We start from the raw sequence: 13,046 nt of genomic DNA, 5'->3' as shown, positions 1-13,046 counted from the left end.
GAAGGCTTTGTTGTAGGGTACTGAGCAGACGTCAGTAATGGATCGTCCCTCCACTCCAAGAGTCGCAGCTCCTTCGCAGGAGTGCTACAAGATCTTCAGCAAGACAGGGCTCCTCCAGGACAGCAACAGAAGTTGGTAGCCAGGCCTCCTACGACGGGTCTCCGTTTTCTTTGCAGGTTTCACAGCTGGATAGGATTCCTGGCTCCTTCAGATTTCTCCAGGATCTCTGAGGAATGGATGCAGGGGTCCTCTTCCTTTCCTAAAAGCCAGGTGCCCTCACTAGCCAATGACAGGACTAGCCCACACACATACCCAAGCAGTGGTCCAATCAGAACAGCTGGCGGGAACCTTCATGCATACCACTCAGACACACTGAAAACAGTTTGTGGATAGGGACCAGACAGTCCCAGCCTACATCCTGTCAGCAAACACACACAACCCTCCAGTGGCCTGCCAAAGGCTTCTGCTTTCCCGGGCACTGGAAGGTCTTATAAGGATTTTCCTGGCCTCACAGGCCAGGAAGAAAGCTAAAGAACAAGATGGCAAAAGGACAGGCGAAAAACCACGTGGGACGGCCATGTTTGGACACTAGCCACAGTTAGTAGCCAAACGCAGTAAACGCAGTAAAGCTAAAATGAAAAGTCCCCTAAAGTGGGAAAAAAGTCACTGCTGCCACCAGCTTATCCTTTTAGCACAGCTGGAGTAACTAAAAGTCCTCTGAGTGTTAGTTAGGGCAAAACAAAAATGTACCCCATTGTACTGCAGTGTAAGCTGCTTTGTAGAATGATAAAAGTTACCACAAGTGATACAAAAGTAACCAAAAGTAGTAACACAGTAACACAACTAAGGGAAATAATAATTTCCAGTACTGACAGCCTGAAGGACATGTCAGTTTCCACATAACATATGAGCAAAAGCCAGTGTAGTGAAGCTTAAGGCTTCACTGCACTGCAAAAAGAGAAGGTCAGAATAAAAAATAAAAGCAAAAAGTTTGGGGGTTCCATAAAGATGGAATGAAAGGTGCAGTGAAGAGAAATCTTTACTAATTGGACTGTGAGGTGGCAGCTCAGACAAAGTCAAAACAGTAATTAGTTGCCCTTTCATCTACCATTATCTTCATTCGCACAGCAAAAGTAAGTGACCATGCCTGAAATTACTTCCACTGGAGCAACATGTACCAGTCATTGATGATGTTGGAGACCTCATTAAAGACCCTCACTTCACTTGGGCCTTTATTGTGTTGACCGGACTGTTAGGGGGTGAAATATCGCATTCTGGTGGGCAATACGACTATAAAATAAAATGCAAGAAATAAGCCATGTATGTGAAGCTCTGTCATGCATTTTGGAATTTATATTGGAACATTTATAGTGATCATTTGATACAGTCCTGACACGTTTCATGCAACTAAATTATATTATGCTTTGCCCTACAGGATCATGTGTAGCATCATCAAATGAAATGGAAAAGAAAAACATAATTCTTCAAAGAGACAACCCTGAAATCAAAAATAACGAAGTTGTTGAGTTTGCATGTAAATCAGGATACTACAGAGATGCAAATCGAGAAATGAAATCAACATGCAATAATGGAAAACTTAATTATCCAGAATGTGACACAAGTAAGTTGTTGTTCTTGCCAATAGCAAAATGTTTTTATAATTTAAAAAAATGCTTGTAAATATATTTGATGTGCACAACAGCATAATAACAAATAAATGATTAAACGGCATAGAAATAGTTAAGATACAAAAACATTCACAAACTATATAACTACACAAACATGTTTTCACAATGATCAACAGCTTGTTTTGTTACTGAGAGACGTACACCATCTTTTCTTTTGACATACCGCTAAGTAGCTCTGTCCACCATTCATTTTAACATGGAATTGTATATTGTTCCAATTTTCATGATAAACTTATTTTGCCAATTATTTAGACTAGTGTCATGATCTTCCTTAACAATAGCCATCAAAGATGTTAGAACATCTATTCCCAGAATATTTTAAACTAGTGGAAAAGCCTGTGTACATGGGCAAATGAGTGTAAGGAATACATTTGCAGAGTATATATATATATTATGTGGTGTATTTTAATATAATTTATGTTAATAGAAGGAGCTTGCCCCTTTTACGTGAAGGAGTAGTAACCTCAAAATAAATCTCACAGAATCTGTTGAAAATTCAACATCGTGGATACGGACAATTGTTGCATCTGCTCCTCATTGTCTTGGATTCCACCTACGGGTTTTGGACTCAAATATATAATGTTGAGGCATGTCTGAGTAATACAATTAACGTACAGCATGATTCGAAGTAGACATGAGATCATAAAATAAAGTAAATCAAAGTCAAATAAAATTGAAAACTTACATGAAGAATATTATTGATTTAATAATACTTTTCAAGAAATATTACAGTGAATAATACATAAGTACATTGAAAAAAAGTACTTTATTTTGTTAGAGAAATGGTGCTTAGTCAAATGAATTTCTGGTTATATGTTTTTTTTTAAATGTATATATTTTCTTAGTGTATGCAACTTGAAGTATGCTGTAAAGTGGTATCCCAGCCTTGGGCATTTTCTGCAGCTAATTGTATGTTATCATTGTTGAAACACTTGTGTATAGGTGCGTTATAAATGCCTTATCATATATCATATCAAATACACATTTTGATCACCTGGAAGATGAACTTTAAGTCTTATTGTTGTATACGTGAGGCAACAACTCCCTCTAGCAATGATAATAGGTGTGGCAGGTAGGATGGCTTCAAACAAACACACATCTGGCCTTTTACACAGGCTAAAGTGCGTAAAGAAAGTAACTTTTAGAGTGTCAGAATGTTTTGTGGTATACTCCTGACCTGACCCATTATGCCAATTTGACAGTGCTGCTCTCTCCCTCTGCATTTGGAGTCACACCACAGGTGCTCTCTGCTCTGGTGCCACAGATGCTCTCTCTCACCAAGCCCTCATGCCCCTCGCTTCTCTTTTCCTGACCTGACCTATTGCACCGGTGTGACAGGGCTGCTCTCTCCCTCAGTGTTTGGAGTCACAGTCCCACTTTCACTTCAATGTCCATTGGAATCCCCACTGAAACAGCCAAGAGCCTACAGAACTACACCTCCCAGCATTCTGTGCATTTGGGCAGTCTGATGTCCATTGAAATCACTGCCGAAATAGCCGAAAGCCCACAGAACTACACCTCCCAGCATTCTGTACAGTCTCCTAGGTTTTCATAAATCCAGTAGGATCCCAGGGCCATGATATGTACATTTTGACCATGTGCAAAAGGATGGAGCTAATTAATATACCAGTTTTGTACCTTTATAATAGGGGATTGAGCAAACAGGTTTTGCCCCCATCAGTATTTATACAATAAGCCCAAGCTGGGGGGGATTACCGCTTCAGGTAATGCCCTGGTGCCCATAGTTACAGGCCTGAGCGAAGTTAACGCAGGCCCCCAGGCATTAACTGAAGCGGTAATGCCCCCAGCAAGGGGCTTATTGCTATTAGTACCCTGGCCTGATGGACTGAGGTACTAATAGATTCTTTGAGGAAGTTGTCAAATGCTGTTGGCATTTCACAACTGAAAAAAAAAGAAAATGGCTGCCATGGAACGGGGAGAAGGCACTACACGTAGTTCCTTCTCCATTTCCATGGCGGCCATTCAATATCGAAAAAAAAAGAAACAAACAAGATGGCTGGCATGGAATGGGGAGAAGGGACTATACATAGTTTCTTCTCCCTTTCCATTGCTGCCATTTCCGGGTCGGAGACGCGCCAGGAACACTAGTGTTCCTGGCATAGAAGGACAGAGAAGTGGCAGTAAGTGGAGGAGGGTGTGGAAAAGGGGAGTGAGGGTGGGGGGAGGGTTAGGGGGAAGGGGACATGGGGGAGCGCGCACTTACCTGTGATCCTGCGAGGGAAGATGGTGGTCTTCATCTCTGAGGAGGCTCTGAGCCGGGGATATACTGTGTGGTAAAACCCCCGCTCTGAGCATCCTCGTTGGCTGAGAGACCTAAGCCGCACCCCCGCCGGGTACTAATATCAAAGTGTTTAAATGGGGCAAAAAGCAGTTAAAAAAATAATAATAAGGTTTGAAGTGCCTATTATATATGAAATAGTATAAAGTGATGGGATTTGCATCGTAGGAATCATTCCGGAGTTGTTCGGCTTCTGTTACCATTTCTCATCTCCCATTTTTCGTCTTGATAAGATGTGTTTAAAGTTATTAGGTATAAGGGGTTCTATCATAATTTGTTAAAACAAAGTGCAATTCATTGAGTAGAAGAAAAAGGAGAACACCTCCACATCATGACTTTTTCATGTTCAGAGTGCAGAATATTGATGAGAATGTAACTTTGAAATGGAAAATGGATATCAGAATTTCATACAAAATCAATGTTGTGCAATAATAGAAATCACAAAACCATTTGCCGTTATCTGTTATATACATAAAAGCTTGAGCATATTAAAATACATTTTTAAACGTTGAGCCAACTGGACAGTGGACACAGTAAGGAACAAGTTACTTACCTGTAATTGTTGTTCTCCAGCATGGGACTGGCATGGATTCACATGCTCATGAATATTCCCCGTCGTCAGGCTGGGAATTCTCGGTAAAGAAAAAACCAGTATCAGTTTCGTTTCTGATCTGTCTTTCGTAGTAATAACCAATCACTGATCTCTGCGTCATACTGACCACAGCCAATGACTGCCCTCTACCTAAGCCCCGCCTCTGGCAGCCATCTTCAGATTTGGAAGCACGTGAAGTGGCAGTATGACCAAGTGAAGAGCCACAGAGGGGTAGGCGGGAGGGTTCGCATGTGAATCCATGCCAGACCCATGCTGGAGAACAACAGTTACAGGTAAGTAACTTGTTCCTTCTCCAGCATGGGGTCTGGCATGGATTCACATGCTCATGAATAAAGAATACATAGCAGTACACACATGCACAACCACGGGAGGTGGCAAAGGCTCAACATTAAGCATTACATCAAACTCAACATTAAGCATCTTACCTCCTCACCAGGCTCACCTCAGGCGAACAGGTTGCGCAGCACTGCTTGGCCGACCCTGGACTCCTCCCTGGAATCCTGATCGACGCAGTAGAATTTCGTGAAGGTGTGCGTCGACCTCCACGTAGCAGCCCTGCATATGTCCAGCAGGGGCACACCAGAAAGGAACGCCGTGGTAGCTGCGATCGCTCTGGTGGAATGGGCTCTCGGACGGCCAGGCAGCGGTCGGTTTGCCAACTGATGACAGTACATGATACAGCCAGAGAGCCATCTGGAAATGGAAGCCTTCGAGAGAGCCTTCCCCTGATTGACAGGTCCAAAATTCACAAAGAGTTGTGACGTCTTCCGAAAACACTTCGTGCGGTCCACGTAGAACTTCAGCGCTCTAGCCACATCCAGCGAGTGCAAAGTCCTCTCAGCCGGCGACAAAGGCGACGGGAAGAACACAGGCAACACCAAGGGTTCGTTGAGGTGGAAGTCCGACGGCACCTTGGGCATGAAGGAGGGGTGCGTCCTGAGCACTACCCTCGTGTCGTGAAAAGTCAAGTATGGGGCCTTGCAGGAAAGGGCCTGGATCTCTCCCACTCGTCGTGCGGAGGTGATGGCCACAAGAAACGCTGTTTTCCACGACAGAAACTTCAACGGGGCCGAGTGCAGAGGCTCGAACGGAGGTCCCATGAGCTTGGTCAGCACCACGTTGAGCTCCCACGCCGGGGCCGGAGCCTTCACCGGCGGGAACGATCTGAACAGTCCCTTCATGAACTCCTTCACCAGACGATGAGACCACAAGGACGTCCGCCCCGTGGTTCTGGTGTATCGGGAGATCGCAGCAAGATGAATCTTGATGGACGCGTGTGCCAGTCCAGCTTTGGCCAGCGTCAGCAGGTACGGCAGTACTTGGGGAGCCGTAATCCGTAGAGGGTTAATCTTCTGTGTGTGGCACCAGACAGAGAACCTCTTCCATTTGTGTCCGTAGCATTTAAGAGTCGAGGACGCCCTGGCCTTTGCAAGAACCTCTCTGCAGTCGGCCGGTATGTCGTATCCTCCAAACTCTAGCGCTGCAGGAGCCAGGCCTGCAAGTTCAGCGACTTCGGGTCGTGGTGGAGGATGGCGCCTCCTTCCCTGGAGAGTAGATCCGCGTCCACCGGCAGCTTGATTGACGGGGACGCTGACAAGTCCAGAAGGTCCGGGAACCATATCTGCCTCGCCACGCAGGTGCGACGAGAATCATCCTGCACCGTGACCTCTTGAGCTGGTTGACGAGCCGGATTAGCAGTGGCAATGGAGGGAACGCGTAGAGGAACAGGTCCTCCCAGGGGAACGAGAAAGCATCGCCCATGCTCCTCGCCTGGGGAAACCTGCTGGCGAACCTCCGGCACTTGGAGTTCGTCGCCGTCGCGAACAGGTCGATCTGGGGTGTGCCCCACCGTCGGAAGAGGCGATCCACTAGATCCTGCCGTAGTTCCCACTCGTGGCACGAGCGCAGCTCCCTGCTGAGTGAGTCGGCGATGGTGTTTTTTATCCCTGCCAGATGAAATGGCACCAGAAACATCCTTTGGGCGACGGCCCAATGCCACAGGTCCTGCGCCTACGTGGACAGTGCTGGGGACCTGGTTCCGCCCTGTTTCCTGATGTAAAACATGGTGGTGGTGTAGTCGGTGAAGATCCTCACCACCTTGCCCTTGAGGGACGGAAGGAAGGACCTGAGGGCCCAAAACACTGCACAGAGCTCCAGGACGTTGATATGTAGGGATTTCTCCGTCGGGAGCCAAAGGTCTCGTGCGTGCAGATTTTCGGTGTGCGCTCCCCACCCTTCCAGGGAGGCATCCATGGTCACTGTCTCCTGGTGGGCTGGGGTCTGGAAGTCCATGCCGTCAGATGCGCGCGGGTGCCCCACCACCGGATCGCTCGTCGGAAACTCTCGTCGAGTGTGATCCTTTCCTCGAAGCTGCCCGTCGTTTGGATCCAGCCCGCGTCCAGGAACTCCTGCAACGGGCGCATCCGGAGCCTGCACATGGGAATGAGGTAAGATGCAGGAAGACATCATTCCGAGGAGGAACTTGATGGACCTCACCTTGGCCGCGTCGGCCACCAACATCCGCTGTACCTTGCCCAGGATGGTCCTGGTCCTCTCCTCCAACGGGGAGGCCAGAAGGGACACTGTGTCGAGCCTCGCTCCCAGAAACAGTGCGTCTTGCGCGGGTACCAGGTGGGATTTGGCGTAGTTCACGGAGAATCCCAGGTCCGTGAGAAGTTGGACGGTCCTTGCCGTGTGCTCCACGGCGAGCTCCCTCGTCTTGGCTCGGATGAGCCAGTCGTCCAGGTAGGGGTAGACGTGGATCCCCTCGTGGCGCAGCTGCGCCGCCACCGGTGCAAGGCACTTGGTGAATACCCTGGGTGCCGACCGTAGTTTGAAGGGGAGGGCTTTGAACTGGTAGTGACGCCCTTGGACCACAAACCTGAGGAATTTTCGGTGCCCCTTTAGGATGGGAATATGGAAGTAGGCATCCTCCAAATCCAACGACGACAGGAAGTCTCCTTCCTCCAGCTGACCCAGGACGTGCTGGAGGGTGACCATCCGGAACTTCTGCGCCTTGATGAACTTGTTCAGACGTCGCAGGTCTAGGATGGGGCGCCATCCTCCCGTCTTCTTCTTCACGAGGAAGTATCTCGAGTAAACTCCGGAGCCCCGAAGCCTCTTTGGGACGAGTTCGATGGCGCCCTTCCTGAGCATCGCCTTTACCTCCAGGAGAAGCTGAGGGACGTGAAGCTCTTTCCTGGCCACGGGGGGGACGCGCGGGCACCTTCTTTGAAACTCGAGCGCGTGGCCCCGGGCTAAGGCGTCCAGCACCCAACGGTCGGTGGAGATGGACTCCCACATGCCGACGAAGCTCGCCAGCCGGCCTCCCACCGGGGTGCTTCGGTGGGGGCCCGACCCCACGGCCGGTTCAATCCTGTTTCGACGAGGCTTTGCTGCCTTGACCTCCTTGGCGACGACGGCGGGGTCCGCCAGACTTGCCTCGTCCCCTGTAGGCCTCCTGAGACGACGAGCGGGCCGCTTGACGGTAGGTGGAGAAACCGCCGCCGGAACCTTTGGAGGCGCCCTTGCCTCCGCTGCTCCGAAAGGACGGCCGTCGTTGTTGCAGAACCCCAAGGGCCCGGGCCGTCTCCGTGTCCGCTTTAATGGCCTGAAGGGAATCGTCCACTATTTTCCCAAACAGGTTGTTCCCATCGAACGGCATGTCCAGGACTCTGGTCTGTACGTCTTGACGGAAGTCCGTAGCCTTGAGCCATCCACGCCGCCTAAGGCACACGCCGTTGCCCAATTGGCGAAATCCCGTGTCGGCGATGTCCGTCGCAATAGTGATGGCGTGGTCCGACGCCACTTCACCTTCCTGTAGGATCTCCAGGGCCTCAGCCCTCTTGTCGTCCGGTAGGAAGTCCAGCAGGGGAGCCAGTTTGAACCATAGCTCCCTGTCATAGCGGGCCACGATAGCCAAGGCATTGGCCGCCTTAATCGTCGTCGCTGCAGACGAGATGACCCTGCGTCCCATAGTGTCCAATTTCTTTCCCTCGCCGTCCGGCGGGGAAGTCGATGTGGAGGCCGCACCCCCCCCGCTTTCTTCCTGGCCGCCGCGGAGACGACGGAGTCCGGGGTAGGCTGCGCCCGGAGGCGCAGGGGGGCCGCGTCCGGGACCCGGTACTTCTTTTCGTACCGGTCTCTTCTAGCTGGCATCGTGGAAGGGTTCTTGAGGAGGGCGAGGCCCTCATCCCAAATGTCGTCCAGTAGAGGCACCGCGAGGACAGTCTTCCTCTTGGCCTCGCACCGTTGATAAAGGAATTCTTCCTTTTTCTTCTCTTCAGGGCAGAGTTGGAAAAGCTCGGACGCCCTGGCGATCATGGAGTGGAACGATCCAATCTCGTTGGGCGGAGAAGCCCTGGTGGGAGGTGACGACGGCAGATCCTCATCGTAGACCTCGTCGTCCGTACCCGTCGCTGCCGTGTCAGTCCCCGTATCATCCCCTCGGGTGGACGGGGAGGAGGGCTGGACGGGGCGCGACGGCTAAAAAGGAGGTGGAGGATGAATCCTTCTTTTCTTGGGAGGAGGAACGCCAGAAGGTCCCGGTTCTGGGTCCCCCGACGGGAGTGGCTCCTCCGCCGGCAACGGTAGTCTCGTCCTTATCTCCGAGCATAAGGACTGTATAGCCAACAAAATGGCCGCCGAGTTGTCTTGCGGCGCTGGCAGAGGGGAATCCGACGGGCGATCAGGGGCCCCGTCGGCACCCTCGACGATGTCGTCGGCACCTGCGTCGGGATCCATCCCGACGGGCTGGTCTTCTTCCACGCCGAGGCCGTGGCTTAAGACCTCGATCAGCTCTTCCTCCGAGGTTGAAGCCGAATCTACGACGACACCCTGCCCCCCCTTTTTCTTCTCTGCCGGAGATTTCACGGGGGTCCTATCGATGGGCATAAAAGAGGACTCCCTCCGAGGTGGCAGGGAGACTCTGAGCCCCGAGGTCGCCACCACTGGTGTAGCCTCCACAGGCTGAGCCAGGGCCGCCGCGATAGTCTCGATAGAGGCCTTGGCCGGGTGGATTAAGGCCTTCACCACCTTAGGTGCGCTCACCGCCTTATCCTTGAGGGGGGGACACTGCCTCGCTCCCCCTCCGATGGGGCCTTCGAGCTCGACCGGGGCCTCTCCAGGAGCTTCGCCGGGTGCTCGGCCTTCCTCTTACCCGACCCAGAGCGTTGGCTCGTGGTTGATGGTGCCGGGGAGGGTGCGCCCTGCCTGGCGCCCATAGAGCCCGACCGTTCGGCGCTCCCGGTGCCAGCGGACTCGCGGTGCTTGGCCTTGTGTTGGACCCCCGTCGCCGGGGCGTCCTCAAAGGTCTTAGAAGACCGCTCGGATTTCTTCCTCTTCTTCTCGCCGGACGGGCTCTTCCCTTCCAGCCAGTTGGTGAGACGTTGATGGCGGTCCTTCATGGTCCGCTCCGACATGTTGCCGCAAAACGCACAGTCCTTCTCCACGTGCGTCTTGTCCTCATGTAAGCAGTAGAGACAAAAGGAATGTTCGTCCTCCTTAAAGACGTTCTGCAGCTGGCATCCAGGGCAGACCCTGAACAGCTTTCCGGGCGTCGAGCTTGCCTTCTCCTGGGCCATGTCCGGGCCTGGGAAACTTCTGGAGTCCTCCAAAAGCGTAGCTCGACGAAATCTTCACCCTTGAGGGGCGCAGACGAATCCGACACGGGTCCCCGTAGATCGGATGGAGAGTCGGTGGAGTTTGAGGCTCTTTTGACCGAAAAAACAAAGTTTTTGAGAAAAAACGTGAAAAAAATAGCACTAACGCTCGAGAGCAATAGCACGAGGATCCCAACACATGAACGTGCGGTAAAAATCTGAAGATGGCTGCCAGAGGCGGGGCTTAGGTAGAGGGCAGTCATTGGCTGTGGTCAGTATGACGCAGAGATCAGTGATCGTTTATTACTACGAAAGACAGATCAGAAACGAAACTGATACTGGTTTTTTCTTTACCGAGGATTCCCAGCCTGACGACGGGGAATATTCATGAGCATGTGAATCCATGCCAGACCCCATGCTGGAGAAGCACGTGTTTGGTAATTCAAATGATGTTATCTTCCATTAAGGTATCATTCATAGTTGACTGTTTTATTAGACATTGTTTAAAATACATCAGATATGCGATCAACTTTGGAGTAATGGACGGTGGAACTACATTCTACATTTCTTTCAGTCAACTGTTTCCCAATTTTGGGACTCTAAAGTCATTTAGGTTTGTTACAGGGGAGAAGCATTAAGGCATCTTAAAGTCCAGAAGTGCCCAACTTCATTTTAGTCTAGGGAAAATATGATGGTCCCACATTTTTATTTGTTGCTGCCAATACAAAGTGATGTATTATTGTCAGGACTTGATTTAATCATTAAAGGAAATTGTGGAAACATGTTAATTTTTAATAGACTACAATCATAAAAATCATTTTTTGGGCATCAAGTACATTTATTTTTGCATTTCTAATGGTGATTTCTGACATTTGACAGTGAAATGTTGTATATCAATGAATATTATCTATGTTTCCTAAATTTTTAAGCTGGAGTCAGAAAGAAGGAAGTGTGGAGGTAATGAGTTTTTGGGTGAAAGATGCTTGGAAGTGTGCAAAAGATCCTTATAGCGTTGGGTGGGAATGTATTGAGTAGTATGTAACGTTTGATAGCAACAGAAGCTGATAATGCAGAGTTGTGGTTCAAAGTAATATTTTCAAACCAACAAGTGTGGCAGGATTGTCAGAGAAGATGCACGTGCAAAATTACATTTGACACTAAAGAACTATATGAGCAGCTGGGCAACCGAACAGTGATACTTTCTCTTTTTTTTTTAAACCAAGTAACTTGGAAATCACCCCAGAACACTTGCATCCTCAAGCCAGAGGAACAATCACAGTTCAGTAATGACTACAATCCTATCATTGCTCAGCTTTTGAATGCACACTTTGATGTACACAATGTAGCTGATAAGACCACTGCAATTGCACAGTATGTTACAGCTGACAGAACTAAACCTGAAAAGAGTGAAACTAATGAGGTTGGGCAGATGCTGCAGCTGCTGACAATTTGAGTCAGACTCTGTTCGGTTTTGGTATCAAGATACTCTCTCAATGTATTACATAATAGATGTGGTGTGTTTTTAGGTGTGTGAATGTTTTTTTCAGTGGATTGCAATTTAAAGACACAGGCATGCAGCAATACAACCTGCATGTCCCCGATACTGATTGCCTAACTAGAATGTGTGACTGAAAATATGTGTGTGATTGACCTTATATAACATTTATGTATCCGATCTCCACATTCTTTTGCTGTCCTGTCGCAATTTCCATCCAAAGAACAGACAGCAGACAGTCAGCTGGCCATCATATGCAGCCGATACTTTAGGCATAGACCGCACTAAAATTGCATTCCAGCATAGTATTACTGCTCTCCTTGAATTTGCAATCAAGAAGAAACTAAACATTAATCTTAACAAAACTAAATTACAATTATCAAGTCTACAAGAAATAAAATAGTTTTGTTTGGAAACGAGAACAGACACCTTTAGAAATTGTGCATAAATACATCTATTTAGGAATACCGATTTATGATTCCTTGTGCACTGACTCTTTTCTAATGATATCTGCACTAGAATACAGAGGACATGTGGAGAACTAAAAAGCTTTGTTTCTAAAGGTTGTGGATACTCGATTGAGCGCCTGTTAAAAATATATAACACAAATATTGTCCTGAGTGCCCTTTATGGGCTCATAATGTTGCAGGGGAAGGAAGCCCTATGGCTTAATACATTGGAGAGTAAACTATGGCGGTCAGCACTGGGATTATCCAGGGCACCCCCCCACAAAGCTATATGTTTAGATTTGGGTATTACGTCCTTGCATACCAAATGAAAGTTTGCGTGTGGTAAATGGTATCTGAAAATCCTAGAGGCCAATTGTGACTCATCACAATTGATCTCACATTTTAAAGATATTTTCCTCTCTGATAATAGTGGTAAAATGTACACTATCTGGCTCAATGATATTGAACAATACCTAGATGATATAAACTTAAATTTAGAACCTCCGATGAACTGGGCAGTTATTAATAAGGAATTGAAATATAAATTGGCAATGTGGGACCGTAGTAATAATATCAGAAAATTAAGTGAAAATAAAACTTTTAAACAGTATATTTTACAGGGTTTTTTCTACAAAAGATAATTTTAAGTATAGTGTTGTGACAAAGAAATGTCAAAAAAAGACACTCTCTTACGAAATTTCGCTTTGATCAATTGCCAACGATTTCCATATTTGGAGCCTGGAGAAAAATATTGTGGTCTCGGAGAATTTCTAGATTTTGTCAGATTGAGGTGGAAACTTGTGGAAATCTATTTACCTCATGTAAGGAGTTAAGTGCAATATATTATAACACTTGTGGGAGTATTGTGCATAGTATGCCAATATTTGGACAGATCATTTTTG

At 48.3% G+C, this 13,046-nt stretch overlaps 1 protein-coding gene across 3 annotated transcripts in view; it reads left to right on the top strand.

Annotated features, from left to right (window-relative positions):
• The window catches only part of LOC138537982 (coagulation factor XIII B chain-like), a 1,433,866-nt gene that overhangs the window by 990,362 nt on the left and 430,458 nt on the right, over positions 1-13,046 (top strand). For all 3 annotated transcript variants that reach the window (XM_069641496.1, XM_069641495.1, XM_069641494.1), the window contains one exon: positions 1,436-1,621. In XM_069641496.1, coding sequence (XP_069497597.1) covers positions 1,436-1,621 — 186 coding nt within the window. The remainder of the gene's footprint in view (positions 1-1,435; positions 1,622-13,046) is intronic.

Source organism: Ambystoma mexicanum, chromosome 1q (genome assembly GCF_040938575.1).
Source record: "Ambystoma mexicanum isolate Mex_15411 chromosome 1q, UKY_AmexF1_1, whole genome shotgun sequence".
Lineage (NCBI taxonomy): Eukaryota > Metazoa > Chordata > Amphibia > Caudata > Ambystomatidae > Ambystoma > Ambystoma mexicanum.
The sequence above is the reverse complement of the archived record's forward strand: the minus strand, read 5'-3'. Positions and strand labels throughout refer to the sequence as shown.